This window comes from Dermacentor andersoni, chromosome 5 (genome assembly GCF_023375885.2).
Source record: "Dermacentor andersoni chromosome 5, qqDerAnde1_hic_scaffold, whole genome shotgun sequence".
Classification (NCBI taxonomy): Eukaryota; Metazoa; Arthropoda; class Arachnida; order Ixodida; family Ixodidae; genus Dermacentor; species Dermacentor andersoni.
This window is the reverse complement of record NC_092818.1, coordinates 109,682,170-109,702,766: the sequence shown is the minus strand read 5'-3', so window position 1 is coordinate 109,702,766 and position 20,597 is coordinate 109,682,170. Positions and strand designations below refer to the sequence as shown.

The 20,597-nt window shown below is 46.2% G+C and overlaps 1 protein-coding gene across 2 annotated transcripts in view; it reads left to right on the top strand.

Moving 5' to 3' along the window:
• The first annotated feature begins 281 nt into the window (after window positions 1–281).
• Window positions 282–20,597, top strand: part of LOC126531039 (G patch domain-containing protein 4-like) — a 37,805-nt gene continuing 17,489 nt past the window's right edge. Inside the window, exons 1-4 of one of the 2 annotated variants that reach the window (XM_050178419.3) lie at window positions 329–437; window positions 599–672; window positions 8,950–9,036; window positions 14,015–14,092. In XM_050178419.3, coding sequence (XP_050034376.1) covers window positions 383–437; window positions 599–672; window positions 8,950–9,036; window positions 14,015–14,092 — 294 coding nt within the window. In that variant the 5' untranslated portion in view covers window positions 329–382. Of the gene's footprint in view, window positions 438–598; window positions 673–8,949; window positions 9,037–14,014; window positions 14,093–20,597 lie in introns of both variants that reach the window. The other variant, XM_055070916.2, reaches the window with a different exon arrangement.

The following is a 20,597-nucleotide window of genomic DNA, read 5'->3' as shown; positions in this document are numbered from 1 at the left end:
CAAAGAGGATGCTCACGATGCCCGCTCATTTCAATGCTTTCATCAATGAAGGCATTCATTTATCCATGCATTTATCCACCATTTATGCCATAGATTCATGCATCATTCATTTCAGCTGTTAAATATAACAAAATCCCCAAATCCACTCATCCATGCGCTCATCTGTCATTCTATCAATTCATTCATCACTTAATTCATTCACTCAATAATTCATTCATTCATTAATCTATCAATTTTTATCTATTTCGTTGACCAGGAGGTGCTGTTTTGACTGTGGTTTTGACCAGTTTTGACCCATGTTTTCACCATTGTTTTGCCACGGCCGCTGTGGTTTTGCAAACAAGTTGGCAACAGCGCTTTGTTTTTATTTGACGTCATTTAAATGGCTGGTACTAGTTTCGCACGTGGAATCTTGGAGAAGTACGGATGGTCTGAAGGTTCGTGAACTATTACGTTTGATTGAAATCCCTTGCTAGAGGAAGCAGAAATCGTGTTTCGTTATATAGATACCTCGTGCGAGGAATTTCATGTAGATGTCGTGGTTGCAATATTGTTCTGGCTTTCATGTTAGGATTCACCCATTTCTTTCTCTCCCCAGGTAAGGGACTCGGAAAGAACGAATCCGGCATTGCAAAGGCATTGAAACCGAAGCTTAAATTTGATACCGCTGGGGTATGTTTGTCTTTCTGCTTTATGCGAAAAACTTGTGTGTGTTCTTGTGTTCTGTTAAGCTGTAAGCACTGAGGCCATTTACGATTTGACAAGATGCGTACATACTGTTGCGTCGAAATTTGGGAAGTACGATTATAACCGTTTTCTGTTTGTCTTTAGAATTTGGAATACTATAGTACCACGTAGCGCCCAGTTTAACACGAGAAAGAAAGATGTAGCCGTCCGTGCTTTTCTATTTATAGATTCGGTATAACTTGATTACTAACTTAGATGAAGTTCACCTTTATATATTCGCTATAACATTTGTGCTGTTTCCTATTTACAGTGACGCACAGCGTAGTTACTGCAATTTCTTAACATTCAGCTGTGCGGGTATACACTTCTGGGTGTCTACGTTAAGTTGTTCAAACTTTGTCAAGGAATTCCATTACCCACATAAGTATAAGCGTTCATTTATTATTTCTTACTACCAAGATAATTCTGAAAGGCCTTGGCACTGGTGGGCAGTACAAGAATAACACTTATTTACACAGAAACATGTAGCACAAAGGAAGCATGCAACAGCCAACAGTGCACAGGACAATAAGGTGTAAATTTTAAGAGTGATCAGGTAACAAGAAAAAATTAGAATGTTTCTGAAGCAAGCAGTACATATGCAGGTGACGTTGCTATACCTCATAGACGAGCAGTGACAGGGCATACTGTAACAAGAGGAGAAAAAAAGAAAAGGTCGTTGTTACAACAATTCTTTTAAAAACCTTTGTCACTCCCAAGATGTACATGAACTGTATGCTTCCACTGTCACCTGAAAGTTGGAAATTTCACACGTCTGTAGGTTCCTCTGGTTATTGCAAGTTATTGGATGCAGGCTAAAATTGTCCCTCTGTGTACGAGTAGGAACCCCAAGGTGCTGCTCAACATGCAGTTTGAACAGCTTTTTGCTTGAGACAATTGACTAGTTAGGATGGTAGCGGAGTGCAACTCAAGCAGCCTAATAATGGTAGGTCTTAACTATCGTTCCGCCAGAGGTGCTACTCACTACACTCCCTGCCATAATATATGCTGAGCTTTCTCATGTTATGTGCAGTAATTTACATGTCCTACTAACATAATACTTAACATGACTCTTAGCAGTAAGAAGCCTAGAGTAAATTTTCTACCTTCCTTCTCTCGTAGCACAGAGTGCTCCAAGCTGGCGTAACCAGCTTACTTGGTAGAGAAACTTTTCTTCAGCTGCCGTCGTCTTCGTTTCTCCTCTTCCATCAAAGTGGGACGCCATAGACGTTTGCACTTAGAGAAAAGAGTTTATGTACACAGTATTTACATCGACAGCTATTTACAGTGGGTCTGGCGTATCAACTCGACATAGCCGATAGTGCATAACACCGTTCGTACGTCAAGACCCTTTGGTTACACTGCGACTGGCACCTTAACTTGGCAGAGCCGAAAGTGCAGAGCACCTTTCCTGCGCCCGGAACCCCCGTGAAAGGTCGGGAGCCAGGTTTTAACCCTTCAGTTGCTCCTCCTGAATCCCCTCACGGCAAATCACGACACCCCAGTGACCTGATTGGGTCAACTGGGCTGTCACTCATTGGACGCTCTCTCTCACCCTCTCCCTGCGTTCCTCGGAACATTCAGAGAGATAGAGGGAGAGAAAGGAACCACCAAACAACAAATAAACAAACAACATCCCAACCGTTCTGTCTCCGCAACATGTATGGAAAAGCCTCCCGACACTTTGAAGAACACTTACAGGGGACGACCATCTGCGTCGCCCCGTCCTCGCACCTTAATTAAAACCATCGCGCACTGCGTGCCGCAAAGGGCACCGTTGCCGAAGTGCACCCACCGATTCACCATGCCGTCCTGTGCATGGTTCGTCTCCTCCGGCGGGCCCATAAAGCTAAGTGCACAGATGGATTTGTCTCGGGTGCCGGCCTGCCTTTCAAAAGACCGCGCATCGAGTCACCGATCCCTCCGGCTTTAAGTTGTCCCTTTGTACCCCGACCATGCCCATTGACGCCCTAATGACGCTTTGCCCGTGGTCCGTCCCAGGCAGGGCGCCTCCGTCCGCGCTTCCGGGGCAAAGGGCCCCCAACGTCGCACCCTTTCCTACGTTTCAAGACCGCACGCACGACAGGTTAAGATGTCCCGAGGTGTTGGCGCGGGCTATCTGCTGCCAAAGAGCGCTTCCCGACTCGTTACCGAAGCGCCCGGCTGGTTTTACTCTCGGCGAAGCCCGAAAACGGCGACCTCCCACAATTTTGCGGCGAAATTACCTCTCAGCCTCCGTGCCATTTGTCAACATCCTTTACATGCCCTCCCTAAGATTCATGTAGGCGCTCAAACGCGAGTACCTGAATACTAACAAAACAAAAAGGATGGTGCAAAGAAAGTAAAGCAAATATCACGCTTTCGGCATTAAGATTTCTGGGTAGCCGCCCGAGGCGGCTTGAACTAGCATCGCTGCTTAGCAACCGAACCCCTCGGTGCTACCACTAAATGCACACACCACACAATGCTCATAAAATGACTCTACCTGAACAAGAGGCTGTACAGGCACATAAAATGCACAAGCACTAACGAATGAAAAAGAACAAAGCAATAACAAACACCGAACACGGCTCGTGAACAGCATCGCGAGTCACAGTGTCACATTAATGACTGCACACACAAAAACAAAAACACACACACAACAGAACAACAAGAACTTCCTGAACGCATGCAATAATACGCCAGGAAAATGCTTATTTCACTTGAAGTATACACACCTCATCGCACAGTTCTGTTCTATAGTTCGACAGTTTTGCACGTCACTCTTTTCCGCGCGAGTGTTCACTGCATAGTCCTCCCGTATCTTATCTCCCTCGGAAACACCGCTGCCTTTACCCAAGCATGCCTTCAACTATGCCATAAGCATCCTACACCTTAAACTAAGGTGAAACAGAGGTGGAGTGGAAACCCCCCCTACAGCTCCACAGCCGCCGGGGTCGAATGGGTGCTCCCCGCAGCGCGTACGGGTGATCTTGCAGCGCTCTCTGGGATAAACCGTCCGTTCAGAAACGACGTTTCCTTCGCGCCACGACCGCTTCAAAAAACTCATGCTCCCCTTCGGCCTAAGCGCCCATGGATTCATTGCTACGATCGAAACCGCGAGACCAGCCCTGCACGTTCACCCTATCGGAGGCATCGAGAATCAAGCCCAGACCTCGATTGGTTCGCACATGGCGTCCTCGTCTGCTTTTCTCAATACGGAAGTTGTCGCCCCGAGAACACTGACGTTGGTGCTTGACTTCAGCACGGCCGCCACTTGTGTCTCGTGACTGGGAGCACAACCCTCGCTTGCTTCAGTTATGAATTGAGGATCTTTGAACGGGACTACATTTAGCTCTACTCCCTGAGAGCTCGCCATGCTCTCGTCGCATTTGTGGCCACCAAGCACCTCACAACGACGCTCCAGAATGCCGCCATCAGCGAAAGCCACGTCACCCAGGGTCTTCCCGTCTTTCGGGACATCTGGCAGTTTCACCGAAGTGACGTCGACCATTTCCCGACTCATCGGCCCCCGATGAGCCAACGGACGCTGTAACTGCCAGTTGCTGCTTTTCTGCAACCTCAGTGCATGATTGCATAGCAACCACAGCATCGCCGCACTCTCTGTCAACAAAGCCATCAGCCCCGAATTCGGAGACACTTGACCCACCTGGCTCTTCCTCCACGATCTCCTCACTGGATTTCTGGTCATCGGGTTCTGGCTGGGCGCCGTCTCCCTCTTGCCTTCCGATTTTCGCAACCGCCTTGAAAACGCCCTCGGCTTTAAGCAATTGCCATGCTTCCTCCGACAGGAGGCAATCGGTCAGTGCTGTCAGCTTGTCAGTTAAAGCACACAGCACCAGCACCGACTCATTTATGTCTGCGAAAACGGCACAATCGCGGGGCATGGTCAGCGGAACCACGGCGAGTTTCGCCCTCACCTTTTCTCCGAAGGCGGAGGTTAGGCTGATCGTTCCGTGCGACTGTACAATCTCTGGTGGCACTATGCTCTCGCGCAACACTGTAATTTCCGCTCCCGTGTCCAAAATTTCGTCGATATGCCTATCCTTACTGTCCAAAACCACGGGAATGAGGTCGCTGTACCCGGCTGCTGGATCTCCCATCGCAACGTGCGCGAACAAGTTATTGCTCTTAGTACTCGGAACGTTCTATGCTTGCTGCCCCGGGCTCAGGGGGCAATTCCACTTCATATGCCCACTAAAGCCGCACGAGAAGCAGCCTCTAAACTTGGGTTTTGTATCCGCGCCTTGACCTTTCCCACCGCCGCGACTATCTTGCGGTACGCCTGGCTTAATACTCAGGCCTTGCGACTCTGCCGTCTTTTGTTTCAGCTGCCTCCCAGCGCTGTTCTTGCCCTGTGCCTCCTCGAATGTCCGTAGTAGCGCGGCTAGGTCTGGTGCTTTTAGCCACGTTTTCGCTTCCTGCAGCGTGATGTACCGGAGCGCGTCATCTGACAAGTTTTTCTTCAGTTGGTCTGCAACCAATAGCTTAACCAGCTCCTCATACGTTGACACGCCTCTCGAGTCAAGGTAAAAGTGCAGGTAACTTTGAAGGCGAGTTGCATAAGGTCTCCATCCTTCATTCATGTGCTTTCCTGACCCCAAGAACCTTTTCAGTTACTCCCCTGCGGAAAGTTTGAGCTCGTCAAGTACTGTTTCCTTGACTTTTGGATACTCCTCGTGTTCCGCCGGGCTAAGTCTTGTGGACAAAAACGGAACTTTCTCCGCCACCAACAGGAAAACAATCTGTCCCCAAAACCCCCTCGGCACTTCATACGCCGTCAGGGCGCTCTCAACCGACTCAAACCACACCGGAGCCTCGGCGTCTGATGGAAATTTGGGAAGCACTCCAGCGAGACACTTGGAATAGCGTCTCAACTCACCGCAGCGATCCTGCACACCGAACGCATGCCCGCTTTCCCGTGAGCTCCCGCTTCCATTCTGCCTAAGTCGCGCTAGCTCCACCTCCAACTCGAGCACTCGGCGCTGATCTGCGAGGCCTCTGAGGTCCATTTCCCTCTGGCTCTCCGATGCGACAGAACCAGCTGAGTGGTCCTCGACATTCTCGGCTCCCAATTCACTCATCATGGGCTGATTTCTCTTGTCGGGGTTCAAGTGAGCAAACCTTGTATTCATACGTTACAGTACGACCAGGCAGCGGTACCCCTGAGGTGTAAGAACGAGAGGACTCACCACTTGCTGAGATGCTGCTGGTCGCCGCTGCCACGCCTTGCTCGTTGCAGAGTCGGCACCGTCGGTCGCACCAAAGTTCCAATGTCCTCACGGGACCTTGCTTGAAGTAGAGACGGCCAGGAACCGTCGATGCCCTTGCATTGACGACTTGCTCCGCCTCAGCTGCGGGTTTTCTTGCCCACGCTGAAGTTTGATGTCGTTGCCGAGTTGCTTCTTGCAGTCTTCGGCGAACTTCCTCGCTGTCTGCGACGCCTCAGTCGGAATGCAGAGCGTTCCTTGTCGTCGACTGCGCCAGTAAATTTTCTACCCTCCTTCCTACTCTCGTAGCACAGAGTGCTCCAAGCTGGCGTAACCAGCTTACTTGTTAGAGAAACTTTTCTTGAGCTGCCGTCGTCTTCGTTTCTCCTCTTCCATCAGAGATGGGACGCCATAGACGTTTGCACTTAGAGAAAAGAGTTTATGTATACTGTATTTACATCGACAGCTATTTACAGTGGGTCTGGCGTATCAACTCGACATAGCCGATAGTGCATAACACCGTTCGTACGTCAAGACCCTTCGGTTACACTGGGACCGGCGCCTTAACTTGGCAGAGCCGAAAGTGCAGAGCACCTTTCCTGCGCCCGGAACCCCCGTGAGAGATCGGGAGCCAGGTTTTAACCCTTCAGTTGCTCCTCCCGAATCCCCTCACGGCAAATCACGACACCCCAGTGACCTGATTGGGTCAACTGGGCTGTCACTCATTGGACGCTCTCTCTTGCCCTCTCCCTGCGTTTCTCGGAACATTCAGAGAGATAGAGGGAGAGAAAGGAACCACCAAACAACAAATAAACAAACAACATCCCAACCGTTTTGTCTCCGCGACATGTATGGAAAAGTCTCCCGACACTATGAAGAACACTTACGGGGGACGACCATCTGCGTCGCCCCGTCCTCGCACCTTAATTAAAACCATCGCGCACTGCGTGCCACAAAGGGCACCGCTGCCGAAGTGTACCGACCGATTCACCATGCCGTCCTGTGCATGGTTCGTCTCCTCCAGCGGGCCTATAAAGCTAAGTGCGCCGAAGTGTACCCACCGATTCACCATGCCGTCCTGTGCATGGTTCGTCTCCTCCGGCGGGCCCATAAAGCTAAGTGCATAGATGGATTTGTCTCGGGTGCCAGCCTGCCTTTCGAGAGACCGCGCATCGGGTCACCGATCCCTCTGGCTTTAAGTTGCCTCTTTGTACCCCGACCATGCCCATTGACGCCCTAATGACGCTTTGCCCGTGGTCCGTTCCAGGCAGGGCGCCTCCGTCCGCGCTTTTGGGGCAAAGGGCCCCCAACATCGCACCCTTTCCTACGTTTCAAGACCGCACGCGCGACAGGTTAAGATGTCCCGAGGTGTCGGCGCGGGCTATCTGCCGCCAAAGAGCACCTCCCGACTTATCACCGAAGCGCCCGGCTGGTTTTACTCTCGGCAAAGCCCGAAAACGGCGACCTCCCACAATTCTGGGGCGAAATTACCTCTCAGCCTCCATGCCGTTTGTCAACATCCTTTACACCTAGCTTGGGTATTTCTGCAATAGAATGATGTATGTGTGTGTTTATTGATGTATATCCAGAGAACAGAAAGGACGACGGGGCGATGTGCTGAGAACAGTATGGCTAATTGCCTAGTAAAGCAATCACTGTGTAGCCTCCGTACTGTCAGCGTCAAATAAATGTGAACAGCGGAGCGCGGGGCCCAAACATAAGGGAACGTATAGTGCGCGTTGTCCAGTCATCACCATAGACAGGTGCGCACATCCGATCTGACCGCACTGTACTATCCCCCTATAGTGTGATACTTTTGCTTCTGTTCTGGTTCATACATTTGAAAGGGAGAAAATAAATATAAAGGAGAACAGAAGCTATAATATTGCAGTGTACATCGAGTATTGTCTGTGCACAGTTCGCTGAAACCACAAGTGCTAGCGATGTCAGATGAAACACGGACAGCGGTGCTCGTGGTGCAGTTTGCACCATTATCGTTAGAGATACATTCTCTCATGCGGTTTGCCGCTTGTGCCCACATTCATTCATAGATTGGCCAGCTTGTGCAGCATGGTATCACTGGCAGCAGCGACAGCCTGCCGAGCGTTTTGCCATTTGACGGAACAGAAATGAAAATACGTCACTATAGCGGGATCGCATAGTGCGGCCAAACCGGATGTGCACACCTGTCAATGGTGATGACTGGATGGCGTACGCTATACCTTCACTTATGCTTATGGACTATACCTTCAAGTTTCATTCGAAACTCATAGTACATGCTAACATGATAGAAAAAGCAAGAGCAGGAAAAGAAACTACCATAAGTTGAACTTTCAATTTCCTTGGACATAGATGCTACTTACTATAATCTGGAATACTGATTTAGATGGTACATGCATACATGTTTCTTGACGTGTATCACATAGCCTTCAGATATGTATATAGGTCATATGTTAAGTGTTTTTGTATTACTATTTTTCTTGCAATATCTGCAAGGCCCAGAGCACACTACCAGACGTGGGTATATAATAATTGTAAGAGTGAAAGAAGATGAAAAAGTGAAGTGCACCTTACTGGAAAAGTAATTCATGGTGGGAGTCTTGAATGACTTTGTATCTTCTGTGGCAGTGATGGAAGGGAAGAAGTGATTATTATCCGATTCCTAGTGATTTCTTGGAACAGCCATTGTAGAAGTGGCCCACATGTGATGACAAATACAATGGTTCTGATATGAATTCAGGCCATAGGGTATCATTGTGGAATCGGATCTTCCAAAAAGGAAAAACAGTCAATCTTTTGTTGTATTGCCAAGTCTGGGCTGCTAAGGTAAGATTAAATTAATTGACACCCTTAGTATATCATTAAGAGAGCAGTGCTTTTTAACAACGTAGCTATGCCAACAACTAAATTTATGCTCGGCAAAACTTGAATTCATGGTGGCTTGGTGCACGCCTGCACATGTATGGGCCCTCACTATAACATAGTATGGTCCCTTACCATTTCGTGCTTCCAGGTTGGGCACAAGATCGATCTCACATCCCAGTGGTGGAGCAAGGCATTCAATGATGCAGCTAGGAGTATCAAGGTTGATGTCTCAGATGTGAGTCCTGGAGGAGCTTTCTCTCTATTGGTTTGTTTGTGTGTTGCAGGAAATAGTAATTAAGATGATGAAGGTGAAAATAATGGCAATAGCCAACTGGAAACTAAAACACTTGTTGCTTGCTTCGTGTCTATATTTGCTCTCTCATACTTACAATTGCAGAGATGTCGCTGTGTATCACTGAAACTGCAATGCATGTGGTGTCATGCAAAGAATTTGATTTAAAAATTTCAGACATGACAATCCTGAAGACAGAACCTTTCTTTTTTTGTTCACCTTGTCCATTTGAAGAAGTGAAACTTTCAAATTCTAAAGATGTTGAGAATGGCTAAAATGAGCTAAGACGATGAGCAAAACGTGAACAAGGTGAATGCAGGAGCCAACGTTTCGACAAGTGGACTTGCCTTCTTCAAGGCGACGTATGCTTTCCTCGCCACAGTATATATAGGTGGGGTTCTTCTCGGGGTTGTCGAAACGTTGGCTCCTGCATTCACCTTGTTTACGTTTTGCTCATCGTCTTGAATTTCCATCTCCCGCATTCCCCATCTTTTCTCTAAAATGAGCTAAGTCACTCTGAAAATACTTAAGAACTGGCACTTGGATTAATGATGTCTTGATGTTGCATTTATGGCAGACATAGTGTCGCACAGGTTGAATCTTGTTATCTGGTCAACTGCGGCTTTGTAATTCTCAAACAAGTCTGGAAAATGGTGGGAGCTCTGGGCTGCAGTGGCACTTGCTTTAGTTACTACACGTTAGATAGGATGGCAGTCTTGTACACTAGTTTACTACACCTAACAATAACTTTCTGTGGTACTACAGCCAGAGCTCTGGAGCCAGAGTTCTTGCGTAGAAGTGCTACTGGTTATAGTTCCAAACTCGATATAGTCCTTTTTAAGCTACTTTAAGACCTCATTAAACCGTACCCGCTTAAACATTAGTTTTGTTTTAAAAGTAGTAAAGTCAAATTGCCAACTCAGCAGCCACTGAACATAATGCGTTTTGTATCCGCATAAACAGTACCAGATTATTGCGTACGTATCAGTTAACACATAGCGTTTGCACTTTTTATCGCGAATCACTGTGGTGCATTGTCCCCATTGGGCGGCCCGGCAGAACAAGCCTTAGAGGTCGGAACAACGGCCTCCAAGCGCCCTGTTTGTTTGCACGGGAAGCCACATCAACATCATTTCAGCGCCATGCCAGAGAGCATTGTCGCATCATGCAAGCTAGAAATCTAATGCAAAAGGATAGAAAGTTGGGCGAGTTGGTACGGTAACAAGATCTTCGAATGTAGCGTGAAGTGACACGGACACAGAAAGGAGCAGACAGGACCTGTCTGCTCCTTTCTGTGTCCGTGTCATTTCACGCTACATTCCAAGATCAAGCTAGAACTCGCATCATGCTCGGATAAAAAACACAGGGTGCTCAGCGTAGACAAAAAATTGGACATCGTTTATGCTATCAAAGGGGGCACAAAGAAGTCAGCACTGGCACGTGACAGGGATCTACCGCTGACTACGGTGGGCGGCATCTCTGCTCTACAGTGTGCGGCAGCTCTGCTGCAACTGCAAAGAGATATCAGCTACGAAGTTAGACTTTTTGCCATCATTGCATCTGTTGTTGCAGAAGTGTCACCTAACGATAGTGATGATGACGACACGGAAAGTGACTGCACAGGCGATTAAGGCCCGACAGTAGCAGAAGCTGCGCGTTATGTCCTGCTCATGAATGCAATCATTGCGACGAGAACAGCACCCCACTATGAAAAAGGCGCCCCGCAACTTCTGCAGTGCTACCGCACCCATGCATGGATAATATGCAACCATAGAATAAAGAACCTGCTTCAGGGACAGGAAACTGTGCCTTCCACAGTGGTACAAAAATAAGCAGTGGAAGCACATGGAACCTAAGTAGGTGGACGCCAGATAGCGCTGCTCAAACAGGAAGAGGAAATGAAGTGTTCTTTTTTTTCAAGCACAATTCAATATGGCCGCTTGTTGCCGGTAGCGTACGCCGGTATGCACTGTGCTCGCCCTGCTGGCTATGCTGCATGCCTCATTGCCTTGGCTGCCGCGTAGCTGGTGCATTCTAATTGCCAGGAGACCAAAGAGCCTCTACTGACGCTGATACAAACAAGCCACAAGTGATTGAACAGAATGTGCCACTTCAATGGCGGAAGACAAGCAATGTACAGAGTGTTCCGTATTTGGCCAGCGGGCTTTAAATATTCCTGTTCACAAACTACTCATCTAATCAAAAGCAAACATAGCTGACAGGGTAGCACATTGTAGCCTAAGTTGTTTGAGATGTATTTAAACATCGGTACTTGCCTGCATCTTGCAGAATGAAGCAGAAACTGCTTTCGGCTACAAGCACAGATTTTGCAGACGGGAGTCAAGCTGCTGATTTGACAGGTTGCGCCATGTGGCGGACGGTGAGGAAACCAACTTCTCCGCTCAGGGGATAGGAGAGAAGCACGCTTGCTTCGAGGATGCAGCAGATGCAGTTCGTCCGCCACTCTATTTTACAACATTTGGTTCGACGGGCAGACGAACTGCATCTGCTGCATCCTCGAAGCAAGCGTGCTTCTCTCCTATCCCCTGAGCGGAGAAGTTGGTTTCCTCACCGTCCGCCACATGGCGCAACCTGTCAGATCAGCAGCTTGACTCCCGTCTGCAAAATCTGTGCTTGTAGCTGAAAGCAGTTTCTGCTTCATTCTGCAAGGTGCAGGCAAGTACCGATGTTTAAATACCTCTCAAACAACTTAGACTACAATGTGTAACCCTGTCAGCAATGTTTGCTCTCGATTAGACGAGTAGTTTGTGGACAGGAATTTTTTAATGCTTCAAATTTTTAGCGTCAGGAGGCGGACGACATCAGGTCCCACCAATGCAGAGGTTTGTTGCCCTTTCCCTCCGAAGGGAGCTTTGTCCAAAACACACACACATCACGGGGCACGAACAGGAGAGGAGAGGATAGCACACTGACCTGTCTCCGGCATGGACGCGTCAGTTTTGGCGGATGACAGGTGAAGACGGTCGCCTTGCTAATTCCCCAAACCTCTCCTGATAGAGGTACTCCGCTGCTGACGGCCATCAAACATCCCAGTTAACGGTAATTTTGATGAGGCCATCGGCCCGTTCCCCATTATCGCAGTATCTGGGACTAGCGGTTGTTGCGGGGTAAACAGCTGATCACAACAGCATTAACAAGAAAATTAATGTGGCATGATCTTCCAAGATGGTCACCAAGAGATTCAAGAGTCCATCCAAAAGTATTACATGGTTATAATGCAGGCATCACAGTGATGGCTTGTCATTCGCTTCCCATTTATCGGCGCCGCACAAGAATACAGTGCACATTATATGGCACATTAATGGGCATTTAAAGGTCAACTGCAGTGAAATTTCACTTTTGCTGAATTGGTTAGAAAGGAGTAGCGATACTATTGAAGCAATGTTTGCAAAGTTGACCTTTAACCGACAGCCTGTAGGCGTTCAATACATCAGGATGTTTCTCAAGGCGATTGTAGCAAAAACACTCAGTCTGTCTTCTGGGAATCTATAAGCTTGCACGGTGGCACGGAAGATTTTTTTAAAACAGCACAATTGGATTGGAGTAACTGCTTCTGTGTAAACAAAGTCCAGCATTGAGAAGTGCAGAAAGCACTAATGGAAGGCATGGGTGCTGATCTCATTGCATGGTTTAGTTACCCCTAATCCATGTTTGGCTTGTTTAGTCATATTTTCAAGATTAACAGTGTTGCTGCTGCTGCTTTCATTTTGAGTTGCCAGTCCCTCTGTAATAACCTGTCTCGCTTACTCAATTTTCATTTGTCTGATACAGTGGTTATGAAGCTTCGCTGCTGAGCAGGAGTTTGGTCCCTAGCCACTGCAGGCTTTGCTACAGTTCCGGTAGTCTTTGTGCTGGTAATGGTCTTGTTGAGTAAGGCAATGGGGTTTTGCTGTATATGCTGTTTACTTTGCAGGTTGCAGTTAAAAAGAAAGCAATTCCATTAACACCTCAGCATTTGTCACAGTGGCCATTATACCATGCTTGCTCATGAGCTCCTTCAAGTCATACTGCCGGCCATGCTCCTCACTTCCTCCGGGCCATGCTTCTGTGAGACATGTGCCTCCCCTCCACCCCCCCAGGAATCACAGCCCAACTCATAAATTTGAGGAGCACTCAGAACACCAAGAAATTCTCTTCAAAGAGATCTTTATTACATTCTTTTTTTTTCAGAGTGTACGGTGTATATCGACTGAGGATACAAACAGGGAAAAGAGGATATGTGTGCAACACAGAAATTCTCAACAGCAATAGAGGTGAAATGCAAAAATGCATCTGTGCCAAGATGTGGGTGTATGTTACAAGCAAACCCAAATGACTAAACCTAATCTGAAGATCCCCACTACAGCATATCTCATAGTCAGACTGTTGCTTTTATGATATTGTCATGTGCACTTATCCTTATCGGGCGACCACGTTTGGCCGCCTAACAAATGTTATTGCGCAGCGCAGGACGCGCCTGCATGTGAAAGAAGTTTCTGGAATGTTATCGATGCTTCCGTCCACTGTCTTTCACTGCAACTTGTGTAATCTGATTGCATGTATGCGCGACGCGAATAGTGTAGAACTTTGTGGAAGACGCGCGGGTCCCATCGGTTAATCTGGAACATTCGACGACTGATCTATAAAAGCCGACGCGCTTGACCCGCTGATCAGATTTTCGACGATTGCTGACCGTGTTCGCCGCTATCGTTGTGCTATAAGTGTAGCCTGTTTTTGTGGGCACAGGTTCGCCCAATAAAAGTTAGTTTTGTCTTTCACAGTATTGCTACTGTGTTCTTCAACGTCACCACCACGTGACAATATAAATCCTCGTAACTTAATCTTTCATTTCTGTTGTCTCAGAATGAAGTGACATCTTGTGTTTATTAAATTTTCTTTCTCATGTATTTTCTTTTTTCAGGGCGCGACCATTGTTACCAAAGCACCAAAGAAGAAGAAGAAGGCCTTGCCAAAACACTCATACAGTGGCTTCATTAAGGTAAATTGAAAAGAGAGTGCCCTAAAGGGTAAAGCAGAAGCAAATTTTCTATGGCACAGTGTGTGGCGTTTCCAGGGCATAACCAACAGTGTACAGCTATCGTGCTGCAAAGCAGAGTGTTTTCAAGCACTCCCACTTTTGTTCCTTAACTTCTAGATACCTGAATTCTGAATTCTTCAAGAACTGTTTGCTTATTGTACATGAAAGGTTATCCATACTGTGTTACCCAGGAAAGTGTTTAGTGGGCGTCATAATCTTTCCTCTTGAAAAGAATTCCTTTCAAAGCTTTCAAATTGTCACGGATCTAGGCTCATAATTGGTGTAAAGAATTTTAAACTTACCTATTTATAATACAAGGTAAGGCAGGTTCAGTGCGCATTTTAAATACTGCCAAATGTGTGAGTTAAGAATTGTGACCGTTTATTTGGCGAACTTGTGCACAAAAAAATGAGCAATACATAAGCATCAATGGTAGTATCAACAAGCACGATTGTCAGCTGTTGAATCTGAACTGATTGGTCAAGTCCATATGGTTTTTATATATGTATCAATGCACATTCTGGAGTAATCACAGATGCTCACCTACGTTCAAGAATGTGCAACAGTATCTATGTCACATGCTCAATATTATTAGACAAGACTCTTGCTATACCATTAACCTTATAGCCGTCGATAAGCACTTCAAGGTCGGTGGTTCTTTGTCATATGTTGTGTTGGTTCACGGCTATGTCATACAGTCCCGCTACAGTTGCATCTCATTGTCACATCTTTGTCGAGTGGTGTTGTCTTTGGCATGAGGCTTCATGTGGATGGTGGCAAATTTTCAGTATGTGAGCACTGTGGCTCTTGCTGTGGCGGCAGTGACGGATGTTTAGCATTTTAAAAAACAGCTACCAGATAAGGACTGATGGACCTGCCATTGGTTGAGCCAGTACAGTGCTTTAGCTTGTCTGTAAGCACATTACCCTTTGCATAGTACCGAGTTACATGAGACATGTAGAGCAGGAACCATGATGACAGGCTAAAAAATGTGCCACACTCAAGCGACACACAGTTTAACGAGAGAGCACAAAAAATCAATACTGCAGTGACCTTCCATATTCTAGTTAACTGTTGCTGCACAGCATCGTTAGTGACAACATGCAGTCCTTCTATGATTCCCAGTCCGATTTCATAGTATGGGCGTAGGCAATACATGTGGCCTGCTTCATCACAGTGATAGCAAAGCAATCGGCGTAAGGAGCATAGGCGCCGAATACAAGGGAGCTCCAGGGCCCGAGCCCCCCCCCCAGGCGATGCCAAAGCCCCCTCCCTTCCCCCTACGCACACCTAAAGTGCCATTACCAGAGCTTTGTCACACACATCATTTGATATTTCTATTGACTTTCCTCAACCTCTTCACTTGAAATTTTAATGGGGCTAATAGCTTACTGCATCATTGTTGCGCAAACACACATGGCTTTTCAATCATACTTTCGCTTTATTTCTGCAAATCCTGACAATAGGAGGACACACGCATTAGAAGCACTAGTGGCAGCAGCCTCATCCGTATTTTCTCACTTCGACATTGTTTTAAATTCCTACAGTAACACCATGCACATATACAATATATTTAAACATACATACAGGATGTGTCCTGTGTGTATATTTAAATATATTGTTACGTTTTTGAAGGAGATGTAGGTAGCCAATAAAAAAATATTTCCAAAGGTATAGATAGCCTATGCCTAGAGAATGAATATGTTGCTGTATGTTCACCATGCTTCAAATTTCTTTGCGTGCTTTTTTGATCATGAAAAAAGCCTGTAGACTTCAGTGACCTCTTCGGCAGAGTCTCTTATCAATGGCTTGTGAAATGCATGTGAATGTTGTGTGTCTCAGTATTGCTTCTCTTTCCAGTAAGCAAAACTAACGACTCATGAAAAAAAAGCCATTTTTAATAATTTAAAACATTTATTAGAGATGGAAACATTGGCACTTGCATGCAAAGGTCATAGATATATATAAGGTGTCCCAATTAACTATCGTGCACCAAGATTAAAAAAAAGAGAGTAATGCGTTACTCGCAGAAAGCCTAGTGCATATTGTTTACAGTACAGTGTAGTAGCTGCCAGTAATCTTTTCGTTAATGAGATTTAATTAGGTAATTGTATTTAATGATCTAACTGAAGACGTAAAATCCTAATTATGAAAGCGTCAATGAGGCATTTGAAGGCACCGCCAAGAGACATCTGCGGTATTTTCATCGGCGTGCTAGTTACATAGTAATTTTTTTCCGACAAATAAGCCCTGCGAAATATGGAGGATGCCACATGACTGCACTTCCACCCGGATCATAAAGCAGTGCCCTCGAACAGGCCCCCTCTGAGTTATTCAGAATGAAATAAGGGAAATAAAGAAAAACATCATGATCAAGCTATAGTAGGATACAACTTTAAAAAAAAACAGCAGTTGGCAACCAAGGCACACGGACTGCGTGGTGTTGTGTGACTCCGCTAAACAATCACACAAGCAAACAAAGCCATCGTCATGCGACATTTTCAAAATGGTGTCGTACTTGATACTTCCGGAGCGTCTGCTGTTCTTGAAGTCTTTTCATTGGTGGAAGCGATGAGGTGTGCAGCAGACATGGACAAAGTGTATGGAGTCTGAGCATTTCACTCTTCAAAAGTCCTCAGTACAGTTCATTTCTTCGCTGAGCCCGTTTTACTCGTGAAACTTTACTGCCAACTGAAGTGAAGCTTGACAGCAAATAGTGGCAGCGGAGCAAGCATTTTATTTCAGTTCAATAAAGAATTGGGCTTTTGCCTTTCTACTATAATAGACGAGCAATAACATATAAAATTATGCGCTTATAACTTTGTTTTTGTGGTTACCGCCTTATTTAGGTAACAGGAAAAGTTTGCAGTACGAACTATTGGCAGCCTCGCGGAGGAACAGTGGCTGGCGGTTACGGGGCGTGGGCGGGGCTTCACAGCAGACTTACGTAAAATCTAGACTTAAGTTCTATCCGACTATAGTGGTTTATCTACCGCACCCCGGCCAAAGTAACACGCCACATTTGGTATTAGTTGGAAATAAGCGTGATATCTTTTGTCTTAGCATAGATAAAGTGCACTATTTTTTGTTTTTGCAACAATATCTATCATCTTAAAAGCAAATTGACAATCTCAGTGCAAAGGTCTAAAGGTGTGTTTTGTTTCGTCCCAGTCGCCATGTGTTTCTCTAATGAGCAGAAGGTAAACATGATCCTTGCCTTGGGATCTGCAAATGACATTGAGAGGAAGGCCGCAAATATATATATATGTCAGTCATAAAAGTGTGGCGGTAGACCAAACGCATCGACTATCATCAGAAATTATGATAACCTGAGACAAACTGGCAGCTTCAAGAAACAGCGGTGGAGGACTCCATCTTCGAGTCCTAGCCTACGCACGGGTGTTCTAGTATTTATGGCCGCAAACCTTCATGCTAGCTGGTGGGACATGGCCACCCAGGTGCCAGTTTCCAAGTCATCAGTTTGGAGGATTCTAAATGATGGCTTTTCACACCTACCACCTTAACCAGCAGAGAGAGAGGGAGACAGACAGGCAAATGAGAGAAAGGCAGGGAGGTCCAGGTTGCTACCCTGCACTAGGGAAAGGAAAAAGGGGAAGTAAAGACGGAAGGAGAGGTGACGAAAATAAAAGTGTGAAAAAAAATAATAAATAAGGCGACGGGATAGGATCATTACAGTCTTTCTAATAAGCCACTGCCACATAAGAAGGTCAACAAAGCCTTGACCGACTTTCGGTGTGACAACAGTTCATGTCGGCATTTCAAGACTGTCTGTTCTCCTTAAACAGCACCAATGCTTGGAAAATAGGGACCTGTAGAATCGTCTTGATTTCTCAAATTGGGTCCTCACAAAAGCCGATGAGTCACTGGACTTTTTGAGCAACATCCTGTGCACAGATAGAGCCAATTTTCCCAGAAATGCCTAGGTAAATTTGCATAATGCACACTATTGGAGGGACTCCAATCTACACTGGGCAAAGCACAATTGGCACCAGTACCAGTGGTCGCTCAATGTGTGGTGCGGAATTTACGCCGGTGCTACAATCAGTCCTATATTCTTTGGTCACACACTGTCTGGACAGCGTTACGTGAACAAAATCCTTGAAGGAGTGGTGTATGAGTTTCTCAGAGAAGTCCCACAATCACGTCTTCCACTTCTGTGGTATCAGCAAGATAGGGCACCCGCACACAGCAGCAGCTGAGCACGAAACTGGCTGGATGCGACTTTTCATGCCCAGTAATTGGAAGGCATGGGCCTGTGAATTGGCCGGCTAGGTCACCTGACCTCTCCACTCGATTTCTTTTTTTAGGGTTATGTGAAAGATCTTGCTTACATGATCAAGACGGATGTTAGATTAGCTCGAGACAAGGATAACGGATGTCTGCTGTAGAATTCCAAGGTCGGTCATCAAGAAAGCCTCCGAAGATGTGGTAAAATGGACACAGTACTGTGTTGCTGCAAAAGGAGACCTATTCAAATACGTCCTCTAGGCAACAGCTGGTATTCAACGGAGCTTACGAATTCATAGATAATAAAAGCACATTGAAATCTGATGGGGATTTTTTTTTTTTTTTTTTTTTTTTTTTTATAGGGCAGACATCCCCATTGCCACTTCTGCTGATTTAGAAGTGGTATATTTACTTTCTTGAACACATCGGTTTTGCCTTTTGTTTACACGTTGGTCGCTTGCTGGTCTGTTTATCTTGCGTTTATTTTTTGACACGAATCTGTTTTTGCAGCACGTATACACTTTCATGAAAAATACAATGGTCACTTTAATTTGGCTTTGATCCCAAGCAAGTATCAGGTGCGAAATATAAAGGCTTTGGCAAAATATAGCTTCGCACGCACTCTTTCGTTGCGGTGCGAGCGAAGTCGGGATTTTGAAACATTGTATGCCTATTACATTTCTTTTCGCATAATTCGCTTAGTAACCAAAATGAGGCCAGGCCGGTTTCACTCGAAATCAGCATCAACAGCAGTCATCTGCAGCAGCGCTTATACTTGGACTCACAGAAAAAGAAAGAGACAGAATGAGAGAGGCTGCAGTTTCGCCGGAAAGGCGAAGCACTATTGGTACCACCGAGAAGACTCAGGCTGTGAAATTGAACTGTCTCCTACTATGATGTCTTGTGTATACTCATATAACACCGTCACTTCCATGCTCAATTCTTTGAGGTCGCATGAAGTTTCTTCAAGTACAAGAAATATATATATAATGTGGGGTTCAAAGAGCTGGTCACCCCCCCCCCCCTGCCCCCCTTCCCCCCCGGAAGAATTAGAACTCTCCGCCTATGGTAAGGGGTGTACCACACGTCTGTCTTCCTTGAAATGTTTTGTGGAGCGACAGATGGGTGGGTTAGTGGTTGCAGCTGGTGATGGAACTTCAGAGTTGCTGTGCACTGATGCTGGCATGGACGGGGAAGATGACGTCAGATGGGAGCAGCATAGTTCATCACTTTCAGCTGTGGTTGCAACTCAAGAACTCCTTAGGGCTACTGGATCTCTTGATGGACTACGTCAGAAATCAAGGGCACCTGAGGCTGTGACGCATGGAACATCTTACGTGGCTATCTGCACACAACAGCTCTGATGGTCTCCTGTAGCTTGTCGGAGCCTAGTGCTTGGACTTCGTATGTCGGCATTCGCATTCGGCAATTATGTTGACTTAGTGCATTTGCAGCATCTTCTCAATCATCATGGTTTCCAATAAAAATTCTGTGACAGCGTTGGGTGAGTTAAGTATTAATTTGGTAACTATGTCTTGCTTCACACTTCACATCAGGAATGTCAGAATAGTATTTAACTGAGCTAGTTGGTCCATATCTAAGATGAGTTTGAACAGCTGAACTGAAAAACAAGGGACTTAGGGAGACATACACAAACGTCACTGGCCTATCAACTGACCTTTATTTTAGTGCATCAGCTACATGTATAGTAGCGCACATGCAAAAACCAAAAACAGATACGTAGTGTCCGCGCCTTGTATCAGCCATGTAAAGGGTGATTGGATGTCACCTGCCGGCAAGATATGCTTTTTCTTTAGTTGTCAGAGACACTGAGGCTGTGCTGACACATGTGCTCCCCTCTCTAGAGATCTCAATGGCTTCCAGGATTTCCCGTTATTGCTTGTTGCCACTATTCTTCAAAATGCTGACTTGATGAAAATGGGCTTGTTGTGCACAGTTTCTGAAATGAGCTGCCAGGTGTCCACAGGGTGATCTTGTCTTGAGTCAAGCATCACATGCTCTGGTCCACTCGTTGAGGCATCGTCTCGTATGCCTGATATAGGCACAGCCGCATGATAGGGAGATGCTATACATGACAGCCTGCTGGCACTGCACATATTTCGTTTTGTGATGCTTCCATATTTCCTGTTCCTTCTCAGCGTTCACATATCTGCACATGGTCCCTGCCTTGTTTGGAGTAGAAAACGCTGTCTTCAAG